This window comes from Macaca fascicularis, chromosome 13 (assembly GCF_037993035.2).
Source record: "Macaca fascicularis isolate 582-1 chromosome 13, T2T-MFA8v1.1".
NCBI lineage: Eukaryota > Metazoa > Chordata > Mammalia > Primates > Cercopithecidae > Macaca > Macaca fascicularis.
This window is the reverse complement of record NC_088387.1, coordinates 65,462,234-65,488,423: the sequence shown is the minus strand read 5'-3', so window position 1 is coordinate 65,488,423 and position 26,190 is coordinate 65,462,234. Positions and strand designations below refer to the sequence as shown.

At 36.3% G+C, this 26,190-nt stretch overlaps 1 protein-coding gene across 12 annotated transcripts in view; it reads left to right on the top strand.

The window, feature by feature from the left end:
* The window catches only part of CCDC85A (coiled-coil domain containing 85A), a 196,640-nt gene that overhangs the window by 167,410 nt on the left and 3,040 nt on the right, over positions 1–26,190 (top strand). For 2 of the 12 annotated variants that reach the window (XR_012422361.1, XM_045369277.2), the window contains exons 4-6: positions 15,330–15,464; positions 18,799–18,918; positions 22,847–22,945. The exons of 4 other annotated variants lie outside the window; for them this stretch is intronic. Coding sequence is in view for 5 of the 8 variants with exons in the window: in XM_045369277.2 (XP_045225212.1) it covers positions 15,330–15,464; positions 18,799–18,918; positions 22,847–22,945 (354 nt within the window). In the remaining 3 variants the exon portion in view is untranslated. The remainder of the gene's footprint in view (positions 1–15,329; positions 15,465–18,798; positions 18,919–22,846; positions 22,946–26,190) is intronic. 6 more of the 12 variants (XR_012422360.1, XM_005575821.4, XR_012422362.1 and 3 more) reach the window with 4 other exon arrangements.

Below are 26,190 nucleotides of genomic sequence, written 5' to 3'. Positions count from 1 at the left end.
CTCCATCTCAAGGGAAAAATAGAAAAGAAAAGGACTTTGGAGAGGTCATTTTAAGATTGAGCCCTAGGCCAGGCGCAGTGGCTCACGCCTGTAATCCCAGCACTTTGGGAGGCCGAGGAAGGTGGATCACGAGGTCAGGAGATCAAGACCATCCTGGCTAACATGGTGAAACCCCATCTCTACTGAAAAAAAACAAAACAAAATAAAAAAAATAGGCCAGGCGTGGTGGCGGGCACCTGTAGTCCCAGCTATTCGGGAGGCTGAGGCAGGAGAATGGCGTGAACCTGGGAGGCGGGGCTTGCAATGAGCCAAGATTGTACGACTACACTCAAACCTGGGCAACAGAGCGAGACTCCATCTCAAAAAAAAAAAAAAAAAAAAAAAAAAAAGATTGAGCCCTAAATAGCCACTTGTGAAGAAGGTGTCTCATGCAGTCTTCTGGGCATTGATTCATTGATTTTATTGGAGAGGATTCTCTTGGTTGGGAAACCAGTCATACTGAGCTGTTGTCACTTGAAGAAGAGATCAAGATAGGCATGAGAGCAAGTAGGGACAGCTGCCCTCAAATGTTCACTTAAATATCCACCATGCTCAGGATCTTAATATTGACAAAATTCATCAGAATCAGTCATGAGAGTGTGATAAGACATCTTTCAATTCTAGACAGAAGTATTTTGGGGTAGTTTCTCATGGCTACAGGTGATGCCATAATTTATTGGTAATAATTGGTCTTTAAAGCATTTGAAAATATTCAGTGGTTTTATCACATTGATTTTAAATACTTTTATTGCCTTATTAAACTATGCTTTTTATTTTAGATATATCTTTTGTGTTAATGTTTTAACGTTTTTTGAAGGCATGAGTCCTACTGGGTTTTCAGTTTGTGTTCAGTATCTTAAGTCTTTAGGGCCCAAGGAGAGACATTGTAGGTCATGGAAGGGATAGTGTCCATTTCTGGGTTTTTTTTGTTTTGTTTTTTTTTTCTGCTATGCTCTTTTCTCTTAAATGATGAGGTTGTAGCCTGAAATGGACCTTTTTTTCTGTGAGAAACAGAGCTTATGCCAGAGCAGGATGGATATTTATAAGCATCTATAACCCTTACAGTTGGATCTGACTCAGGTTACAGACAGGGCACAGTACAATATGGAGACCAGTGTGTCATCAGTTGCAACCTGGTGCTTTGTTTCTGTTTCAAGCACTAACCACATCCTGAGTATCAGCTAGGGTCCTGGATACTGGCCCAGCGTTGAGTCCATCTTGATGATGATTCCTATTCTGACCCCCCATGGTTATTCTATTTTATAGGTGAGAGAATGTCACCTATTAATGGGCAGAGGCAAGGTTTGTGTCCAGATTTTCTGTTACCTCTGGTCTAGTATTTCTATTTTGCTCAGACTTGTCACGTGACACTTGTGTATCTCTTGAAGCAAGATAGCTGTGAAAATAACACTACCACCACTACCTCCACCACCATCAGCCAAAACAAACCTCTGCTGTAGTATTGGGGTCTGAATACTACAGATCCCAGGAAACCTGGGCCAAGAAACCTGATTTAGTTTTTAGTCCATCTGTTTTGATGTTTACCACGAGAGTTCATTTCTCTACTAATGTTTTATCCAGTTGGGAAGGTCTTATCCTTTTAGAACTCTTAAGAAATTTCTAGCTTCCAATAAACAGTTACTCAGCAAAGGACATTTGTCTATCACTTATTTTCCTGTTCATTTAAGCACCTTGCCTCCTTCTCCAGCAATGTCCCAGACTATTCCAATCTGTAGTGGCTTCTTTATTATCTATACCAGGGTTGGCAAACTTTTTTGGCAAAGAGCTAGGTAGTAAATATTTTCAAATTTATGGACCATATGGTCTGCTTCAGTTACTCACATCCTGCCATTGTAGTGTGAGAAGAGCAGGAAACAGCCACAGAGAACATGTAAATGAACAGGTGTGGCTGTATTAGGACAAAACTTTATATACAAAATAGACAGTGGCCTGGATTTAACTCTGGCAGTAGTTTGCTGATCCCTGTTTGATACTAAAATAATTTATTCATCCATGTCTCTGGGTTATCTCTTATATGACTGTCTTTTTTTCTTTCTTTCTTTCTTTTTTTTTTTTTTTTTGAGATGGAGTTTCACTCTTGTTACCCAGGCTGGAGTGGTGCAATGGCGCGATCTTGGCTCACTGCAACCTCCATCTCCCAGGTTCAAGCGATTCTTCTGCCTCAGTCTCCCAAGTAGCTGGGATTACAGGCATCTGCTACCATGCCCGACTAATTTTTTGTATTTTTTGTATTTTTTTTTTTTTTTTAGTAGAGTTGGGGTTTCATTGTGTTGGCCAGGCTGGTCTTGAACTCCTGACCTCAGGTGATCCACCCGCCTCGGCCTCCCAAAGTGCTGGGATTACAGGCGTGAGTATGTTTTCTTTTGTACATAAAGACTTTATACAAATGCTCTTCCTAGTATTTGCTACTTATTTTTGCATTAGTTCAAATTCTTTGTCCTGTCATCCCAAAACCTGCTCTGAGTTATGAGTACTGGGATTTGAAGTGTGCTGTGATTTAACCAGCGTTGGTTGAGCCAAGAGGCAAGGTATTTTTTTCTAATTAATCTCTTAGCTTTAGACTGGAACTTTTTGGAGACCAGGATGCTTGCATTTGACTTGAAAAGGGAAGATCCTCCCACATAGAAGGGACAATTTTTGTGATATCATCGAATAGGAAATTTGTACTTTTCTGAAACGTATGTCTATGGTGATTGTAGGTACCCTTTAGTGAGTGATTGATTATATTACTTTTGTGTCCTGGCGATCTCTTCCCTGTCTTTGAGAGATTGGTAAGAAACTAACATGGCGCAGGCTTATCTTTGAAATAGATACCACATAGGCAGCAGCTTGGAAAGAACATGAATTTCTATATACACCTTCACAGACAAGTGAAACGCTAAATCTATGGTTTTCGATGGATGAAGAAAACCATTTCTGGCTAAGGAGGAGTCAGAAGTCAATCTCCCTTTTCTCTTAAGTGAAGGCACTTCATGAAAAAAGGAGAAACTTGCAGAAAAAAGTAGGAAGTAAGTGAATTCTGCATTTTTCAGTTGCTTCATATTAATATTCTCCCTTCACATGATCTTTGTCATATATGTGGGTTTTAGTCATTATGTATGTGTTCTTGGAAAGGAAAGGTGAAGGTGTTTTGGTTGGCTGTTTCTGCAGCATCTGTTCACTGGGAATCTGCAAGGTGCTTTCGAAAGGACAGAGGAGAACAAAGGCTAGTTCACATCTTCAGCATGTTTTCTGTGGGTCAGGACAAGACTTAGAGGAAAGTGAGAAGAATCCTCAGTTACTTGTCCTTTTCACCAGGACTGATTGACATCGGAAGAGCCAAATGGTGGAAGAGAGCTTAAAAAGATTAGCCAGTTTGATGTTCACATTGTATGCTATAAATACATGTAATTACTATTGGTCAATTAAATATAAAATACACTTTTTTAAAAAAAGATTAACCAAATACATTCACAATGCTTGGTCAGTGACTGATGTCAACCTAGCAATTTTCAAGCCTCTCTGTAGCACTTAATGTTTTCAGAATGCTTTGCAATCAGACTTATTAGTCTCCCTTCACAGCTACCACGTGAAGCTAATTGATAGGCCTCTCCATTTTAGCATTGAGGACAAGTGACTTGCTGAGGGTCAGGCAATGAGTGGTTTATGGAGCTCATTAGTCTCTGGGTTATTTCTCTCTTGAGTTAGCAAAAATGCTTTTCATTTTTTTTTTTTAAAGACATCTCTAACCAGCCTTGGGGAACTTACTACTGGTTAACCAGATTGTTTTTCAGGATAATACTATTGCAAAAATTCTAGTTTTTAAGTTTCTTTTAAAATTTTGCTTTTCCTAACACTTTACAGTGTCACTCGTCAGAACTTTTCTGTTAACTTTTCAGAAAGTTTTGGCTGTATGTGTTAAGGGTTACCTTTACCTGGGTAATGCCCTCAAAATTTTTGCCATTTTCTTCCGATCACCCAGAGACTTTAGAAAAAAATAGACTGTGTTAAGCAAGAAGCCTTAGTTTGTGACAATAGTTGTGGTCAAAGTTTGTATGGAGAGATGAGATGAAACCATTTTTTATTCCAGTTACTTCTGCTCTCTATTATCCCCAGAATCTCTTATAGGCTAAACAGAAGCAGTGACCTCACTATTTGGAATGAGAAAGGTTAACATTTATTGTTGGTTTGGTACAGGAATATTTATTCAGTGGTAGATAATTAGTGGGCTTCCACTGCTTTTCTTAGCACAAGCAAAACATCCCTTAAAAATAGGGAGTAGAATTTCTGTAGGTCATGGAAGGCTGATGGCTTGCATTGGCCGTTCGTTTAATCTTTCACCCCTTGAGTGTTTTTTGAGCATCTCTTATGTACAGATACTGTTTGAGAATACAGTCTTGAATAAGACAGGTAAGGCCTCTGTCTCATGCAGCTTATATTTTAGTAGCTAGATTATTATCTTTAAAACCATAAATATATAATACATTACCCAAAAGAGGTAATCACTATGAAGAAAACAAAAGCAGGGCATAGAATAAGAGAGTGACTAGAGTAGGAGAATATTTAGGAAAGGCCTTTCATCTGAGGAGACTTGAATAAAGGAAGTATGGCATGGAAAATAATATTTCTGGAAGTGGGAACAGCAAGGATAGAAGCCTTAATTAGGAATCAGCTAGACACAAGTTCAGAAACAGGGACAAGGCCAATGTGGCTGGAACAGAGTGGGTAAAATGGAGAATAAAAGGAGATGAAGTTGGAGAAACAGAAAGACCCTGTGTGCCCTGTTGACCGAGCTCAAGCGTGTGGATTTGGATATGAGTTGACGGAAGGCTAAATTGGAGGATTTGGGCAGGGATGTGATATCATCAATTCACGTTTTTGAAGGATCACCCTCCATGTTGGGTAAAGACTAGACTAAAGAAGGTAGAGACAGGGAGAGGGGTCATTGGTACACTCATTAGGGAGCTAGCTTGGTAGTCTAAGAGAGCTGACAGTGGCTTGAACTCAGTGGTGAGGAGGGGTTAGACTCACAGGGTGTTTTTAAGTAGAGCTAAGAGTGCTTAATGACAGATGGGATGTGGACTGTAAAGGAAAGGGACTGCATGTGGCTTCACAGGTTGGGTACTGACAGCCCCAGAAGGAACAATTCACTGAGACTATGCAGTGAATGGCAGCCCAGGGATGATACGAGTGTCAACCCTGGGAAGAATTGAGGATGACTCCTTGCATTTTGATCTCAGCAATCATATGATTGGTGGTGCTGTTTACTGAGATAGGCAAGACTGGGAGGAACAGGTTAGGAGGTGCAGGGGAATCAAGTTCTATTTTGGACATAGTCAATTTGCGGTGTTTTACATCAACAAGGAGATGTCACATAGAGTTGGATGTGTACATCTCAAACTCAGGTGAGCTATCAGAGCTGGAGATAAAAAACTGGGAAGAACGAAACATATATATATATAAACTATGGGACTGAATTCCCATTCTTGTCAATGAATGTTGAGGAAAAAAAGAGAAGAGGTTTGTGGACTGTATCCTGGACACCCCAAGATTTAAAGAGAGGAGCCAAATGTGGACTGCAAAGAGAGACCCAATTAGCTTTTTTTTTTCTTTTCTTTTCTTTTCTTTTTAAGATGAAGTCTCACTCTGCCACCCAGGCTGGAGTGCAGTGGTGTGATCTCAGCTCACTGCAACCTCCGCAACCCAGGTTCAAGTGATTCTCCTTCCTCAGCCTCCCAAATAGCTGGGATTACAGGCCTGTGCCACCACACCCGGCTAATTTGTGTATTTTTTTTAGTGGAGACTAGGTTTTGCCATGTTGTCCAGGCTGGTCTCGAACTCCTGACTTCAGGTGATCTGTCCCCTGGGCCTCCCAAAGTGCTTACTTTGGGATTACAGGTGTGAGCCACTGCTCCCAGTCCCATTTAGATTTTTTAGTCTCCCAGGGGTGCAGATGATTTAGGAACTTACTTCAATGGACTGACTCTGCAAAGATGTTTTATATTTTGTTTTAACTCTGTGTGCCTTAGACTTATCCTTTTGAATATGATTCAGTTAAATGAGTGTATATATAGTTTGAATAAAAAAATCTTGTTTTCCATCGTAATTTTTTTTTTTGTAAGAAGGTAGGGCACAGATAAACATATATTTAAAATATCTTTATTTTCTTCCTTCCTAGTAAGAACTGGTTTGTGACAATAAGAGCTCATGCTTCCATGATGCTTCCTTTTGTGCTTTGATGATGGTCTCACTGATGGTGGATTTCATTTTTTCCTGCCAGAGATTTTACTACTACTAAGTATGCAGAGGCCACGCTGCCCAGATTCATTTTGGCTACTCTCGTTTTTGTAAACATTTAAGCATAAGATCATTGCTAATGCTCCATGATAGATCTTTCAGCAGGTGGCATGGGTGGACCTACAGCCTAATGGGTAGCTGTGCTTGTTTGTATTATTGTATGTATCCTAGAGAGGTAGCTGTCCTTGTAAGAAACTGACTCTTCTTGCTTCTCTATTAGCATCTTTCTTGTCTTGACCTTCCTATTTTGCATGGGAGCTTCACATACTAGAAGATTCATCGAAGAACTTAAGACCCTTCTTTTTGCCAAAGCTAGGGCAGCAAACACTACCTCACAGTGGAATATTTCTTAGTCAAACCAGCAAAGATTTATTTTAAGTCACTGTTTAGTTCCTGGGGCTCTAGCTCAGTGCATGTGTTCCACTGGGCCCTGATAGCATGCTGAGGTGTTTAACACAATTATTAATTGGCTCTGGTCTGCAAGTCAGATGCAATGTTAATTAGCATTACTTCTTTGCCATTGCATCCATACTGGCAATTCAGTTCCATGCCCTTACACTCTCTGTCCTACTTGTGCTTTCCTTTTCTCCCTTTTAAAAAATAAGCCCTACACCTGAAAGTATTCAGATATGTTCTCAACAGCAATACCATCACCTTTTACTCTTTAATACCAGCCTGATTGAAAAGGAATTTAGAAGTATCAGTCTTTTTCTGTAGGAATTTCAGTGTTTCTCACTGGGAGTTCTATAGTTAATAAAAGTCAAGTATTAAGCACATAGACTCATTGCCTAGAAGCAGTTGCCTATGTTTCCTAGGTATTGTTTAACAGCCTCTTTTTTCTTTTTTTCAACCAGGCCTTCATTGTTATTCTTTGTCTGCTGTCACTCTGGCTGCAGAGACACTAGGTGTTTGCTGTCTTAGCCCTTTCAAAAGATATTAATTCTTTTCTTCCTGGGGTTTGCCCTTTGTAATTTTTGTAAAAAGGCATCCTGCTAACCTTCTGTAATTACTTTTATTTCATTTTATTTTTTCTGGGAACTATATTTCTGTATCTGTAAGTTTCACCTGGAGGAACAGGTATTTCAAAATTACTTTCTTTTTCTTCCAATAACATTTTGTTGTTTGCAGAGATATTTTCATTAGTGATGCAGTGAGCACTGGATGAAGTTAAAATCATTTAAAATTTAAATGTTTTGCAAACTCTCTTATTTCACATGTCAGAAGAAAACCTTTTGGAGGGTATTTGTGACAAAGAATGCTTCAGGGCTTTGCATTATTAATCACCTCTTTGATCTTGATTTTAAAAATCTGATGAAGGAGCTGGGTCTATTACTTCCCCCAGTATTTTCTATCCTGGTTAATAGCATGACCGTTTAGTACCTAACCAGAAAGCTGATAGTCATCCTGGATAACTCCTTCAACCTCGCTGCCTACATTCAAATAGACATTAAAGCTCATAGGGTCTTGCCCTCTAATCCATCAATATTGTCCTTTTAATTTCTTCTGCTATTTTGCAGTGTAGGCAATAAGTAATATTTTTTCCCTTCAAATTCTTTGTTGATCTCCTAGTTGGGATTTCCTCTCAGCTAGTCTGGCCCCTCCCAAATCATTCTCCACACTACTACCAGATCAATCTGTCCACCACCAATCAGTTCCTGTTACATCTGTGGCTCCACACAGAATAAATTTCAGATCCTTCTTACGGCATGGGAGATTTCCCATGCAACTCCTGCATGTCATGCCATACTCAGCTCTTGCTACTCTGGGCCTCACATCCTGTGCTCACATCCTTCAACTGCAGGCAGATAGAACTAGTTTTCTTTTCCTGAACATGTCAGCAACCTAAGACTTTAGGTTCTCTGAATTGAAGCTGCTTACCACATCCACTGTGACTCCACAGACATCATTCTCAGCCATTATTTGGCATAATAAATGAGGGGTGTGTGAATTAATATTACTTTCATTTGTTTTTTAGGATAGATACCCACATTTTATGTAATGGTTGCAGCCACAGTTATGTACCTAGAGTGGAGAAGGTCAAATGAGCACAGAGCTGATGTTAATCTGGTGTGTAGTAGTTCATCTGTATCAGTTATTAATATTTACATGCTTCTAATCCAATTCCTTTGAAGGCTGCTGAGCCATTCCAACCAACCTGACCCTCCCTAGGATCATATGGATCTCTCTGCAACCCAGGAGCTAAAGAATGAGTGCATAGACTAGAAGGAGACTTCTGGGACCCAAAGAAAGAAAAATCACTCTGGGGTATAAATTACTGAAAACATTACCAGGCCCACAGTTAGTATCTTTAAAAAAACTTTTTTTACATTGATAGATAAAATTATGTCTTTACTGTGTACAACATGGTGTTTTAAAGTATATACACATTGTGGAATGACTGAATACAGCTAATTAATGTATACATCACTTCACATAGTTATTTTTGGGTGAGAACACTTTACATCCACTTTCTTAGCATTTTTCAAGAATGCAATATATTATTAACTTTAGTCACCATGCTGTACAGTAGATCGCTTGAAATTATTCCTCCTGTCTAACTGAAATGTTGTATCCTTTGATATTTCCTTCTCCTTCCCAATCCTCCCAACTCCTTTCTCTAAGTAGAAATCAACTTTTGTTAGATTTCGTATATGAGTACAATCATGCAATATTTATCTTTCTGTGCCTGACTTATTTCATTTAGCATAATGTCCTCCAGGTTCATCCATGTTGTGACAAGTGACAGGATTTCCTTCGTTTTTTAGGCTGAATAGTATTCTGTCATATATAGATAGCACATTTTCTCTATTCATCCATTCACAGACACTTAGGTTGTTTCCGTATCTTGGCTGTTATGACTAATGCTGCACTTAACATGGGAGTGCAGAGATCTCTTTGACACACTGATTTTGTTTAATGTTAATGTATACCCAGTAGTGGGATTGTTGAATCATATGGTAGTCCTACTTGTAATTTTTTGAAAAACTGTTTTCATACTGTTTTCCATAATAGCTATACTTATTTACATTCCCACCAGCAGTGTGCAAGGGTTCCCCTCTCTCCATATTCTTGCCAAGATATCTTTTGTCTTTTTGATAATAGTTATTTTAAAAGGCATGTGATGATACCTCATTGTGGTTTTAATTTGCATTTTTTTCTTGATTAGAGAATTTTCTGAATTTTTGCATATATCCCTTTGCTATTTTTATGTCTTCTTTTAAAGAAATGTCTATTCAGGTCCTTTGATCATTTTTCAATTGGGTTGTTTCCTTGCTATTGAGATGTTTGAGTTATTTCTATATTTTGGATGTTCACCTAGCATTTTAGGAGCTCAGATTAGCCAATTTTAGTAATCTTTTAATGGACAGCACTTAAGGTAGTCCTAACGTGGTAGGAGCTTAATGATTGAGAGCTGTTATGTCAAAAACACGCCCTTAAGAAGTCCTCTGCCCGCCGAGGAGTCTGTACATAGGCTACAATCCTTCACCACATGTGATGGAGAGAGTAGTTGCCTCCCCGGTCCAGATTTCTCCTTCTTATTTCTTTTATCTTTTACAATTTAATCTCCCTTTTATCTTTTTATCTATTTAATCTTTTGCGATTATCTTATAATGCTCTCATTGGCACTGAGATGTTTCATGTGTCAAGGCCCCCACTTCTATTTGCTGGCAATTTTATTCTTTCCTAATGTGACTGCTTCAAGTTAAGTGCAGAATCTTTGCCCAGCAAATTGTTAAGGAGGCTTTATGATCTTCTATAACTTCCACAGAGCCCCTTCTGCCGATTGTATTCTCTATGTGGGATTGGTGTCACGATTTTCTAGGTACTGTAGCATACTATATGTCTCTATCTCAAGAACTCTTTTCTTTGGACCACTGCCCTGTGGCTGCCCACAGCGTATCCTCTTTCTGCTAGTGTTGTTACAGTAGGATGATATGGGTATTTTCAATTCTGTTTCTTTTGTTAGAGTAATTTCTTATTTGGGGGTGGAAACGTGGCCACCTTTATACTTAGACCACTTGAGCACTGAAGCTTAAGGAGTTTCCTTCTAAATCCTTTCAAGCTCCAAATCCTGTGGGCAACATGTCCTCATATGCAAAATCTGCTATAGAGCTGTCACCAGAAATTTTGCTTTGCAGTTTCCCAACATAGTTCTCTTTCTCTAAATCAGGGTTTCTCAACCTCAGCTATAGTGACATTTTGGGCTAGACAATCCTTTCTTTGTGAGGGGACTGTCCTGTGCATTTTAAGATATTTAGCAACATCCTTGGCCTCTACCCACTAAATGCCAGTAGAAACTGCATAGTTTTGACAAGTAAAAATGTCTGCAGGCATTTTTGCCAAATGTTTTCTCTTGGGGGCCAAATCACCCCCGCCCCTGTTGAGAACTGACACTCTCAATAATAAACATGTGGACATAAATTGACAAGTTATAAAATATGTTGACAAGCAAAGCAAAAACATTCATGATAAGGACAGCAAATGCTGATAGAGCACTTATGTGGGCCAGACACTGTTTTAAGAGCTCTTTCCATGTAAGTTTCCAAACCCATAGAGTGACTGTACCATTTTACCATTATTATTTACACTTTATAGATGAGGAAACTAAGGCATGGAAAGGTCATATAGCTTGTCCAAAGTCATGCAGCTCGTGTCAGATCAAGAATTTAAACTCAGGCACTGCGACCCTGGAGTCTATGATTTGAACTCACTGTGTTTCTCTTTCAACAACAATTTGTTGGAATAGGTATCTATATGCCATTGCATGCAATATCACCTCTGATAGTTACTAAGTTAATGTTTATTAAGTGAATAAATGAATGACTATACATCCAGGGAATTACTTATTATTTTAAATCAGCATTGAATAGATTCTTTAGTTAATTTAAATGAAAAATGCACTTTTCTTTGGACATAACCAACTAAATATTATCATTAGAGTAAGGCAAGAGGATCTTAGCATTTCTAAGCCTATGCACAAGAATCTCTTGGAAAGGGTTTGCTAAGGTGACCTTTAAAGTCTCTTCTAATCAGAGCTTCTATTTATGTGCTAGAACAGTTTTACAATATGTCAGAATGAAGATTGGCCAAACTGAACAAAATATTATTTCCCTGATTAGATTGAGCAAAGCATCTGCCTTGCCCTGTAATAACTGAAAACTGAATTTATCCTCCCCCTTAAACTAGGCATACACACTGATGAGGTATTAAGCATTGTATGATAGTTTAACCAAGTTCAGGAGTTATAAAAAATTAAGCATCTTTAAGTAACAGGAAACCACTTTAGCTGATCAATCTTCAGGCTTCCATAGTTGGCCTTCTATAGTGAATGAGAGGGCTGGGCTCTCAAATTTGTTATAAGTGCATTACATCTGATTTATATCAAAGTGAGAAACTATTTTATGTAACACTACAATATTACTCTATTGAATGTGATTTTTAGTCAATTGGAAAAATTTATATAGTGCATATATATTTTTATGTATACACATACATATGTACATATATGTATATGTATATGTTCAATAAGAAACCCAGTATATTTGTTTTCTATTTTTCTGGCATGCAAACAAAACTTTTTCTTAAGAAGCATTTTCATTAAATTAAAAAATTTCCTTGACTTCATTACTAGTGAAAACAATTTAAAGGATTTCTCTAGGAGCTTTATTTTTTAGGTGATTTTCCCTATTGCAGAGATCACACATCAAATTCTGAGTGATCATCATTTTGTGATTCATGTATTTTAGATAACATATAATATTGGACATTTCTTAGTGTTTTTTATTATTTCTATGAGGAACAGTAACACTTAATTCATGCAAATTTGAGAAAAGAAACATGACTGTAAAAAAATTAAATGGTCTTTTTTTTTGCAAAATTGGTTTTTGTTTCCTTCATTTCCATATATAACTCATTGTGAGCAATAAGGGAAAGATAAGCTATAGTGCCTTAGAGAACCTTGTGCATCTTTAAAGAAATAGATGAGAACTATTTGTTATTAGAATGGTCATAGTTTGAAGAGAAAATGTTGCAGATGTTGTTGTTGAAAACTTCATGTTGATTTCATGTTTAAGTACAGAGAATTTTATACCCTGTTGAAGTTTGAAGAACTAACCAGAATCTGACCCTGAAAGTCCTGAGGACTAAAGATTCTGACTCATACTAAACCCATGCAAATGCCCATATGTGAATTCATTTGCCCATCTTTATGCCTTTCAAAGTCAGTAAGGTAAAAGTCTTCAAGTCAGGCTGACTTCTTCTTCTTCTTAGCTTAAAACATAGGTCACTTTATACTTTCTTTATTACTGAGGTTTCCAACAAACAGTTCTTGGGGACTTTTTCTATTCATCGTTCAAGAGGAACATTTATGTGTGTCTGAAGTTTGCTGAGATGCCTGGTGAGTCAGAAGTACAGTTTGGATTTCCCTCTTTTTCTTCCTTTCAGTACTTGATTTTCACTTTTCCCTCCTCCTCACAAATTTTCATTTTCTGAAAAACCCTACACTATTACCTCTATAGAAGTTTCCAGAGTTTTCAAGGAATAAAAACTATTGACTATAGTACAGTTATAGTGAAACTTAAAGAGACTCAGTGATTCATAATTCTTCATATTGTTTTATGATTTCTATCAGTACTTACCACAGAGTAAGTAATCTATAATTTACTTCCCACACAATGTGAGTGTTAAGGTCACTCAGGAATTCTTTTTCACAAACTTGGAAGTTTAGAAAACTACAGAAAACAAAACTAAGCAAAACAGAATTCTTCAGAAAATAGGAAGTGACAGTCTTAACACTGTTTGGAATTGTTCTTCCAATTAGTGACCGGAATCTGAGTTCCACCATTTTTGAGCCCCAAAGTTGCCAGAAACAAGTTTAATGACTGAATTACTGAAGGCTTCTTATGTTTTATGAATCCGTCCTCAGAAAACACCATGTTTGGCAATTGTAGGCCTGGCGAAACACTAAGCCTTCATTAGTCTATAAATACCATTTTGATGTAGTTATTAAGTCAAAGATGATGGCTGGCCCAGAACACATTTTTCTGTATACCTACATAAAAAAAACTATATGCCGACCTGGGAAGAAAGTTAATTAATCCTGGTTCTAAAAGAGTACTTTTTCCTTTAAAATGGTTATATCGTCAGTTTATTCTTCCACAAAGATCTGGACCCTGTTTATTGTCCCCGTTATGAAATTAATAATACTATAAAATACATATTTAATGTGTTTTAAAGGAACATTTTACAATACTTAAAGTATAGCTATTGTTTTATGTAGTATCTACTTTCTGAAAGTTGGAAATGATCGTGAATTCTTGACATAGCAGCTAAATGGTGCTCTTGCCAGCTGGCTTCCAAGCGGTCATAGATCCTACCTTAGATTTCATGGGTATGATGATAAACTTTGTTACAATGGAGAGGCATTGGGATTTAGCCTTGCTATACATTAAGAAAGAATGAAAGTAGAATTCCTATATGTTTTACTCAGTTGTTAAATCCAAAAAAGGATAAGATCTGAGAGGTGCATGTTACAGAAATAATCAAATTCAGATACTAGATCTCCTTACTTGTAAAAATAACTATAAAATTTGCATTACTCATTAATGATCATCTGAGAAATAGAACTATGCAGATTGGGGTGGGAGGTGAGTATTAAGCTGTGAACCATATTATAAATTTTTGGAGATAATTCTTTTGATGATGGAAACAAATAAGACGCTACACATGGAATAATTATCAAAAGAGCAATGTTCAAATTAATGTTGCTATGATGAAATTAACATTATGACCCAAGTGCAGATATATAATTGCCTCTGTTATATGTGAGAAATAGAGTATGTGTGACTTATTTGATAGGTAACTGGTGCCAATTTAATAGGTTCAGAAAAGAGTTTTGTGAGTACCAACTACTGGTCATTATTTCTTCTCTTTCTTACTTCACTTAAGACCATTGTGCCTTTTCTTTCTTCAACCTCCAAAAGTTAGAGAAGAGTGAAAATTGGACCAATACTATTCAGATATAGAGCACTAACTTCAAAAAAAATGAATTGATGAGAACTAAAATTTTATGTCCTTATTTTCAGTCTTCTAAAGTCAACCTCAACATTTAGGCACAATAATTTAAATTATTAAAATTAAAATCCACAAAATGGTGCCAAAATTATTAAAATTATTTTCTTATTCCATGGGACATAATATTCTTAGTTATAGGTCTTAGTGAAAGTTGGCAGGAGAGGAAATCATGTTCCAATAAGTTCATTTTGTTTCTGATCATTTAATAGGATTATATAGTTTGGTGATGGAAAAAGCTAAAATTAAGGACCTTTTTCTTTTCATTTCAATTATGTGATGGCTCTAGTTCTAATAAATACAAAAAAATTTTAGTTAACTTATTAATAGAAAGTTTGATAATTATGTAGATTTTCTATGTAAAATACTTATTTTAATGCAGTGATGACCTCTTAGCTGATTATATACTCTTCAATATGCAGAAATTTTGTTAAAAATTTGGTGCAGTTTCAATTTTCTGAGTATTATTGAATATGTATACCCAAATTGCACTTCTTAACAAAAGGGCATAGTGCTGCCAACTGTATTTCAAATAACTTTTGTTAAGTTCTGAAGTTATGTAGTTTATTTCTATATAATATCCAGGTAAGACATAGTATTATTTTATGCTGGTAAAACCCATAAAATAAAGTTGTTTAAGTACCTTCAAGTTTTTTCTGTAATTTTGACTTTATCATCTACTTTTTGATAGAATTGATAATGTAGTTATATGTTTACCAGAAACTTAAATCAGGATTAGGTCTAATATATAGGACTTTAGATTGTTTTTATTTTGATTTTTTCCCTAGCTACAGGTGCATGTTACAGCTTGCCATTGTGGTCATTGTGGTTCATCTCATTAAGCTTCATGTTCTATCTGCTTTCTTGAGACTTGGGAAACAGTATTTTTCTGAGTGATTGTACCATATTGTTCCAAATATAAGGCCAGCCAGAATAGAAGGCAACCTCCAACTAGAAACAGCTCAAATATGGAGAAAGGCTGGGGGCCCAGAGCCCGGCGGGTCTTGCAGTGGTGGCAAGGGTGCCGAGGAATAGGACGATGCCTGCCCACTCTCCCGGTGAGTGAAGATGAGTCAGCTGGATGCATTTGCTTGTGCATAACCAGATGACTTCTGTTGCTAGAGAAAAAGTTATACTGGGGGGTAGAAAACAAGTTCATACACATGAAAGAAAGTTGTATGTCTAAGTCTGGGGAGGGAGGATGGGAGTAGAATTTTTCACCTCCTAAACAATTTTCTTGTTTTTTCCCCCCACATGTGGGGGTGAAAGTGGAGCAACCCCATGCAGGAGAGAAGAACAAAGGTACCCTGGACATTTCATGATAAAAGGAGTTTAGGTCAGTGGTCCTGAAAATCATATGCCTCTAGACAAGCTCAGAAAAGTACTCCTTTGCCCTTTAAAATTGTCTACTGACAGAGGTGATGCATGCACTGTGTGTTCATATGTAGCTTGAAAACAAGCCACTCAATCTGGAAATCACATTTCCAGTTTTAGTAAGATTTTTCTCTTTTTAAATTCCCTGTTTGGCTCAGTAGCATATATTTTTAAATAGTTCAGTGAAATTATATTAGTCAACTGAGAGTATATGTAAATTGAACCCTCATAATTCTCCCAATATTGGTCTGATTCCACTAAGTGCATAGAAAACTAACATTTTATAGTACTAAATGAGATACAATAGAATGAGGTGCTTCATTCTGTTATTGCAATCTAGAACATTATTTAACATCTGTTGGAACTAAACTTCACCAGGCATTTGGTTACCTTTATGGCTTCACAAAAACAAAATAAAATATAAGCCTTGATCTTTCTGGTTGATTTGTAGTCCATGGCTCCCAAAGCTAGTTTGAAGTATAACTTTCATCCCTAAATGATGAATTCTGCCCCCCCATACTCTAGGCAAGATACTATTGTAGCCCCCGCCCTTTTTTTTAAGGAAACTACTTTCATTTAAAAAAATGTGTGATTTTGAATAGATATGGCCACAACAGGACTTTGTTTACATTTAAACAATGGAAAATGGCTCAGATGATTTGGTTTAAGGATGTTGTTTACATTGATTTTTAGAAGTTCTATTAAACCCAAATGCCCTGAACGATAGAGGCCCATGCATGGTATTATTGATATGCTTATCTTTTTACCAGGTCTGGAAAGAGAACCTTTGAAGCAGAAAGGCTGGGCAGAAAAGGATTTGAAAGTAAAAACAGGAAGGAGGTAGCTCAGAGTGGGAAGGTTTATTGGCTTCTAAATTAGAGGAAATATGACTTTTAAGTCAGAGGAAATATGGCACTGCAGTGGTGAGTCCTAAACAAGAGGTTTGAAGTGAAATCTGTGTAACCTGAGAAATCTTTGGGAATTGTTCATAAGAGTGGTACCAGGAGGAAAAGAGAAGAGTATAGGACCAGCATTACTCAGGAAAGAGGAGCTTCCTTTTATAACTCCTGAGTTTTGGAACCATTTGATTCCAAAGAATCCAAAGTACAGAGGAAGAAGATGTCCAAAATGTAAGGGTGGGTGAAGGGTGTGTCCCTTAACCATCTTTAAACTTCAGATAATTTCCCTTCCATTAGATGTATTAGGCATTATTGTGTGTGATTTGATCTGGGTTGCAAATATAGGAAAATAAATTTTATAATTTCTTTTCCCACGGGGGATTGGGGCTGTTCTAATTGACAATCCTGTTTCATCACCTGCTGTACATTTTAGTTTTAGTAGCAATGGAGGACAGAAGCAGAAGAAACCACCTAAGTGCCATATCCTACTGCTTCCTCTCCTTGTTGACTAGTGAGGCTGGGGGCAGGATCTGACTGGATTGTAGAACTCTTTGAGCAGGGAAAAGAATGTGGCCTCAGTAGGCTAGTGAGCTGGCAGGGGGAGTCTTTGAGGACATAGGAGAAATGACAGCAAGAAAGAAAGGGAGAAAGTCTTCCAAATTGCAAAAATAATAATCTGCAATAATAATAACATTAAGTTAATAATAATAAGCTTTCCCTATAAAGCATGGTTTACATGTAATCCATACCTATAATTGCTGGGTGCAGATTTCTCCTCTTATTTCTAAAATGTACATCATAAAAATTCTCTTGGCTGAGCATAATTGCTCACGCCTGTAATCCTAGCACTTTGGGAGTCTGAGGCAGGAGGATCACTTGAGGTCAGGAGTTCAAGACCAACCGGGGCAACATAGTGAGACTCTGTCTCTGTGAAAAAGATAAAATGTCACTAGGCATAATGGCACATGCCTGTAGTCCCAGATACTCAGGAGGCTGAGGTAGGAGGATTGCTTAAGTCCAGGAGTTGAAGGCTGCAGTGAACAATGATCGTTCCACTGCACTCCAGCCTGGGTGATGGAGAGATTCTGCAAATTAATGTTCCAAACTACCATTGTCTCTCTCTTTATGAATTCTCATGATACACCTTCAGTGACTCCTCTTCAGGGTATTAGATTGATAGAATCATCTTGAGTGGAGCAATTACTTATCAATTAGTCATGAAAAATTCTGTAAATAGGTTGATAGGCAGAAATTAAAATCTCAGATTCCCTAATAGTATAATGATCTATCTATGTAAAAATAGATTTGGAAAATTCCCATGTGACTGCTTTTTCTAGAAGAGTAGATAACTGATACTCTCTTTTTTTTTTTTTTTTTTTTTTGCTGATCCACTAGTCTTCCCCCAAGCACCCTTTAGAAAAAGTACAGATCCTTAGGGGAAATTTCCAGTTCTTGTACAGAAGAATGTGGCCTGCACATGTCAAATTAATCATGTACAGGTTCTAGTTTCTCACCAATTAAGTTGAAGAACCACTAAACTAAAAATATGTAATTTATATCTATTATGTTTTTCATCTTTAAAAAAGACCAGAAAAGGACAATTTTCAGTTTTTAAAGAAAATGTTGAATTTGGATAAATCTTTTTTGAAAATGCTTTATTATAGGTCTTTCCCTCAAAAAAAGGTTTTGTGAGAGACACAGTTTCTCCAACACAAGAATGTGATGTGTCTGCATATTCTGAGACATATGGAATATGGCATTTGGCTTGCTGAGTGAGCATGTTTAACTCAGCTATGGAGTAACTCATGAATTTCCTACTCTTGAGTATCTTTGAGTTTCAAAAATCATTCTTGAAATATGTTTAAGGGCCATTCCTTGGGGGTGGGGCATTTCAGAGATGGCATCTGGCAATGTATTGAGGTGGCTCTTCATTATGTTTTCTTGCTGGTCAATCAGCAAGTGTGTTCCAATGAACAGACTGATAGCATTGTAGAATAGGTTAGGAAAAAGTAACAAAATGGCTAATTCTCATTTAGTAGTGAAATTGAATACTGAATGACATTTTTGTAGTTATAAACGACTTTTGTTTTAATAACAAAGTTGTTGATTTTCTACTAAGGGTTCTTTTAGGTTGTCATCAGGGGCTGATGGGAGTAACAGTTCACCCAACTCTGCAGCTAGCTTCAGTGGACATGCCACACCTTCCCAGCAGCCTGAACCTGTGGTACATTCTCTTAAGGTAACCAATCGTGTGCAACCATTTATCCAGAGCTTCAGTTGTGTTGTGGCTTGTTCGCTGTAGTCTAGTAGTCCTCACAGTCTTGCTTGAACCATAGATATTTTATTTTTTGACTCCTTATGGTGTAACTTTTTAAATCTTAATTTTTGAAGTATGATTTTAATTGTTCTAAACTGACAATGAGTTTGAGTACTTATGGTTGAATCTCTAGTTTTATCATTTTGTTTTGAGTAATGTGATTCATATCTATCGGCATCGAAGTTGAAGTCTGTGCATGTATATCCATATTTGTAAAAAACTGTGATAGGTATTTTATGTGCAATGTTTGTAGCATGGATGTCTTCAAATATAGGGAGTTAATAGTTGGTCAGAATATGGAAGGATACCACATTATTCTTTCTTGATGCAATTGAAGTACATTATACAACTTAAATAAAGTAATAAAATAAATAAAAACTTAGTCTTTCCTCTTCTAAGTAGAAATTAGATTCTCAAACTCCAGTTAATGCCCCATTATAGAATAATAGAAAATAGATATATGGTCTTATTCAGAAAGCTACTTTACTTTTGTGTCTTTCTTCACGTTTTGCAGTGATTTCACAAAAATTTGCCTAAAATTTGTCATCTATTTTCTTTACCAATAATGAGCTTTCCAATAAGTAAAATTAATGAAAAATCAGGACCATAAGTACAATAGTCAATATAATAATATAAACAATATAAACAATAAACAATATAAATATTTACCTATCTCAGAAGAAACTAATGCAGGCAATAAAAATCATCTTAAAATTGAGACGATTTCTTGAAATTTTATCAGTTTCAGAATATGAAACACTATCTAACAAGTCTATCTATAATTTCTAACATGTAGCTTTGATCAAACGTTTCTGACCCATAAAACAGGTAGAGTGCTTCCATTCTGCTTTTACCACATGAGTTTCACAGCTCTTCTTAAAACTGTTTCAATTTCAAAATGATTTATCATCAGCCTGAAGATGCACTCCTCTTTTGGAGTGAGCCGCACTTTCTGTGGCTTGCACAAAACAAATACATAGATGAGAACTTCAGAATGTTTATTTCATTTTGAGATGATTAAGTTTTAGCAGAAGATTTTGCTCCCTCAGGATATTTTGCTTTAGCTTATACAAAATGAATTTGCTTTTCCTAAACATATACTAATGATTGATGAGGGAAGGTAGGGCAACCATGCTAGTGGCCATTGACAATGCACTTGGCATTTTCTGTCTTTGTTGGGATAATTCACAAAGTGAGCGACTGAGAGGAATTCCTGGGAAGGCACAGCCAGTGTGAGGGGGCACTACTTTGCCTCTGGTGGGTATTGGTTTATGGACTGTTGAGTAGTCTTGTTCTCTGTGGCAGCACTTGGATGAACTTTAGCATGAATCAGGCACTAGCTATCTGAAAAGCCTTTTAGAAGTAGAAAATGGACCAGAGATTGGCTTCTATCTTGTAGTGTTATAGCATCTGCACACACTCCAACAGCAGCAGCTTCTCCTCCTATTCAAACTGTTTGAAAGCCATTTCAGCCTGTTGCCTTATTAAATGGCAATTGTTATTTGAATCAGAGCAGCATAGTGAGTCACACTGAAATCTTTTCCAGATTTCTCAATGCAGCTGTTAGTGTGGCCTAAAAGGAAGGGGAGGGCAAGGAAGAGCTCCTCAGTTTTCTCTGAATTTAGTTCTAACTTATACAATTTTATCTCTGGGAGGCTGAGGTTGGTGGATCATGAGGTCAGGAGTTCGAGACCAGCCTGGCCAACATAGTGAAACCCCGTCTCTACTAAAAATACAAAAAATTAGCCGGGCGTGGTGGTGGGCGCCTGTAATCCCAGCTACTTGGGAGGCTGAGGCAGGAGAATTGCTTGAATCTGGGAGGTAGAGGTTGCAGTGAGCCAAGATTGTGCCACTGCACTCCAGCCTGAGTGACAGTGCGAGACTCCTTCTCAAACAAAATATATACATATATATATAAAGAGATATATATATATATGTATATATTTTGAGAGAGATATATTTATATATTTGATATATATTTACATATATATTTTGATATATGTATTTATATATATTTTGATATATGTATATTTATCTCCCTCTCTTGATATATATATATATCTCAACCAAATGTCGTTGGTTGGCAGATAAGTGATACTGAGCAACTATCTTTTATTAGAAAACTGGGGCCCTTGAATATCAAATGTGTTTGCTTCCATGAGTTAACTGTGTTAGGACACAGAAATATATACAAACATCATTTTTGGGAAATGCATCTTAAAAAGATTTCAATATAAGAAAAAGAAATTGTGGCCACTTGACATGTTTTGTTTTTGAGAGCCAACTATCTAGAGCTGATTTATTTCATGAGATTTGTCTATTCTGAAAAGAATAATTAGTACAGTGGCTCAGTTTCTCACTTACTGACAGATTTTATAGAAAATGCTAGGCTTTATAAAATCTATGGTCATGGTTTGTGGGGAAATGTAAATCACTGTAAGAAATTAGTACATTTGTAATAACACTATATTTTTCTTGTTTTAAAATTTATGATAACTATTCATTGGAACTTTACTTCATTTAGTAAAAATTAACTGATTTGAAGTACACTTCTCTAAGGTGCATTACAAATCAAATTTGTAGGTAAATGAGCTTGCTCAAGGAGCTCTTTATGTTTTCTATGAATATTCACCGAGAACAGTCAGTGATTTTCTCTAAATATGTAAAGAAGGTAAATTAACTGTAATCTGAGATATCAGGGCTCAGAAGTGGCATTTTTATAATAATAATGGCTAGAAGTTTCAAATTAATGAGAGTAGTTTGTGATTAGATTAATTATTAGAGGATTGAACTCTATTTCGATTCAGATAGTGTCTATGAACTTGACCTGAAGGTCCCACTTCATGCTTAAGTCATTTAGTTTGGCTCACTTGGTGTAAATTCTCAGGTAGCATCTTTAGATTTGACCATCAGCATTGACCATGATGACAGTAGAATCAAGTAGCTTAGCAGTGTTGCAGTTGGTGTGGATTCTGTGGGAAATTCTAGGAAGAGCATTAGTTTTTTGTATTACTTCAGCACTTTGATTTATAAACTGATATAGATAAAAACAACACAGAAAGCCAAAGTTGTTTTCTCCTTTTATAGTATAAAAAGTACCCACAAGAAAACTTTAGATATTTTTAAAGGAATATTATTTTCAACCTATTTAGGACTAATTTAGAGAAGTGGAAACATAGGGCTCTAAAATTGTTTAAAAGGCATTTTATTCCAAGACATTTTGCTTTCATGAAAAATATTTAAAGTGTTGTTCAAATATTTTCACTATAAGGAGCCAGTACTTCTCTTTGATACTATCAAAGAGCCACCTCCACATGCCTTTTCTCAGGCACTGGGAACATGTCCAGGCAAGAACTGCGAGGTCAGTAGTTCTTATGTGCATATTCCTGGGTTTTGACCAGTTTCACCTGTCGCTATCATCTTTTTTAGTCATCTTTTATGCAGGCCATGTCTACATATCATTTGGACCATTTGGCACATAGTTAATTATATTGGTCATCATTACAGTGGAGCAAGAGTTATTGACTATATCCAAATGGTTGACACAGTGAAGTTATCTTAATGACCAAAGTACATGCATATGCTTATTTTAGACATTAATGAATTCCATTGATTATTAGTGATGCAGTGGATAGCTTTTAATGGCCATTTGAAAATCAAATAGAATAATTTCAAATAGATTTCAGAACAATCAGCTACTTAAAAAATATGTTGCCATATACTAATCCACTCTGATATGTAGACATGGAGAAAACTAAAGGTTTTACAAAGTGGAGCTCCTTGATGGTTTTATCATAACTAACAAGCTTTTTTCCATGTGAAATTTGCTTTTCTTTTTCAACAAATCCAGGTCTTGGATGTTCAGGAAACTATAGATCGTCAACAGGGTAAAGAGTATGAACATGACCTTAGTGAGACAGAAAAAGCTATAGTCAGAGAAATGTGCAATGTAAGTTTAATGTGCTTTATTGTGTATTCTGTGTTGAAAGCCACATCGTAGCTTAGCTATTGTTTTATGAATATTTTTAAAATGCTAACCAAATGCCTTTACATTTTTATATGAAAATAAAACAAATTTCCCTTGGTTTTATATTCAGTATATTTTATTGTAGTTTTATTAACACAATCATGTTACAAAATATTCAATTAAGAGATGATCAGCCAATTCTGTATTCCAGAAGACTCTACAAACATTTCTAAATACTAAATTTACTGTCTAAAATATGTTTCTAATTTTGATAAAAATAAATGGGTTTCTATTTTATACTTCTAAGAAGTTTGTTAAAGATCAGTGTTTAAAAACCTATGATAAAGAAAATACAGCCACCTTTAGATTTACTTGTAACTATTCTTGGAAAAAATTGCCACCTTACTAGGTAATTTTGCTTAGTTCTTCATATATCATATATGTGTGTTTCATGTCATGCAAAGTATTATCTTTAGCTTTCAGTTGTTGACTCAAACTCAGAATATAGTAAGGTAAGAAAAACAGATAAGAACCTAAAAGATAGTTAGGTGAGGCACAGTGGCTGTCACCTATAATCCCAGCACTTTGGGAAGCTGAAGAGGGAAAAATGCTTTAGCCCAGGAGTTTGAGGCTGCAATGAGCTATGGTCATACCACTCCACTCCAGCCTGGGCAATAGAATGAGACCCTGTCTCAGAAAAGAAAAAAGAGGATAGACAAATAGAAATCTATCTATGAAGTCAGAGACCACAGGAAAAAAAAAAGATGTTATTTTCATGATGCATATTCAATGCAATCATTAATATGGCTTGGATTTTACTATTAATCCCTGACTAAATTTTAATTTTTTGAGTAATATACATGGGATGTATCATTTAATCAATAATATAATTTGTGAAGTTTTAAATAGCTAAATGGAATATTGTAGAGGAAGCAAGAAATCATGGTTAAGCACTGATCATGTTAAACACTGATTTTAATTGGCTTTACATTATACTTTTATCCTCATATTCTTTTCTCTATCCTATCAGGATGTGAAATTGCTTAGAAATACCCTTCAGCTTTAAATCTATTAGGACCAGATTTTCTCAGACACTTACTCATCTACCTCCTCGAGATGTTTCTGGAATCCAGTAAATGTTACATAAGTTCCCTGGGCATTTTTTATGTGCTAGAATGAGATTTGTAGTCTCTTGCTTGCCTGTGTTGTGGCCGATTTTTCTCTTCCAACTCTTCCTACGTTATTTGTTTTTCTTTCCTGCATATCTATTGTCTGTTTTCAAAAGGTCACTAGTTCTAGATGTCATCTTTCCTAAATGCACCACTATTCACCTTCTGTAGGTTTTCAACCTGTGCTTAAGATTTTCAGTTTGAATATTTCCCGCAGATAAATTTTAAAAAGCAAGCCACATACCTAGGAATGCCTGTTACTTCTCATCTATTGACTGTGGAATGAGAGAGAAAGTTCAGACAATAGGTTCAAAACTGTTGAACTAGAAGGGGCCATAGAGGTCATTCTCCAGTGTTTGTCCAAAGAATAGTATATGGACCGCCTTCATAATTCAGATCTCTGAGTTTAACATCAGACCTCAGGCGATTCAGATATGAACCCCTGGGTAAGAACCCAAACACTCTAATTCTGTATTTGAAGAAACTAAGATCCAGAAATTAAGTTACTTGCTCAAACTATTTTCTAATGAATAGTGAAGTCAGGAGTACACCAAGATTTCCTTTGAGGACCTTTCCTGAGGAATGAAAAGTGAAAAGCACGTATCTTACAGAGGGGGCCATCTCCATGGTGCTTAATGCCAGAATTTCTGCAAAAAATTCCAGGATTGTTTCTTTCCCTTTCCTTTCCTTCCTTTCAGTTTCTGGACATTAGAAAATTCGTATCTTAGTCTCAATAGAGACCCATTACTGGATTGGATTTTGATTAGTTTTATGTTGATCTTTTTGTTTGCCTGCATTTTCAAAAATGAATTGAAAGGCACCATACAGTATTATTTTTATTTTTTACTATGTAAGATACTTTCAGAAAGCCAAAAGCTTGCCCTCCTTGTTTACCTTTAAAAGTTCTCCAGGAGTGTGCTTTCTGTCTACTTTTGTCTTCGATCCCCAGAATTTGAGGAAAAAATGCAAACAAACCCAAATCTGATTCTTAAGCAATTTTATATATTTGGAAACAATCAAAAAATTTTATTGTCACCATTATTAATTATATGATCAAAAACACATAGTAAATGCCACAGAATAAAGAAAAATGCAGCTTGTAAAGCAGTTGCATGGATAAATTGTGAAACTAGTGAAAATTATGAAGGCTTGGTTTCTAGTAGAGAAATTATATGCCTTTATAATAATGTCACAGAAAAATAAAGCTTTCTCATAATATGAGATGGGTTATAAGACTCAGATAGAACTTGATAGAAGTTTTGCTGTTGTTTCTAGTATTGCTCCTAGAGATAAGATGTTGTTGACATCTACACAGCAAAAAGATTATTATGCATATTACCTTATGTGGGTTAGTATGTAGTTAGCTATTCTCTTCCCAAACTGTGCTACAGAAATTAATATACTGCCCCCTAAGAAATAGTAAATCTGTCTTTTTGTAGTAGTTGTTTTATTTTAGGTTTGTCTGTCTGGCTCTTGTAAATTCCCTGAGGACAATTGAAATACTTGATTGGTCATGTCAGTCACAGTCTCAAACACACACCTGTTATGCCTTTTTTAGTTAATAAGTCACTACTCCCGTGTCAACCTTAGTATTGTTGGTTTATTTCAAAGTTCTGCCTTCTTTAAGAGTTTCCTTTCACCACATAGTTATATCTGGGGTAAGCTCATTGCATTCTACATTTCAGTATTTGAAGAGGAGTTGCACTTTTGAGTTGTAATCATCTGGTGCTGGTGTCTGTTATCCTTGTAAGGTCCTTAAGTCTACCCTCTGCTTCTAAACCACACATTCAAAGCATTCTGGATAGATGTAATTATATTTAAGGGCTAGAAAAGGAAAGTCCATAGCATCCTTTGGCTCCTTGATTCAGTGTTTGTCTCGTGTCAATTTATTAAGAAATGAGACTTTCCTAACCCTCTTGTGTATAGCTTGAGCCATCCATTGCTATGTATTAATAATTCTTTTCCAGATATTTAAGAACCCTAACTTCAGCTCCTTTTGAGTACAACAAGATATTTATCCCATGTATTGGTATATGCTGAAATATTGACATTAATAGT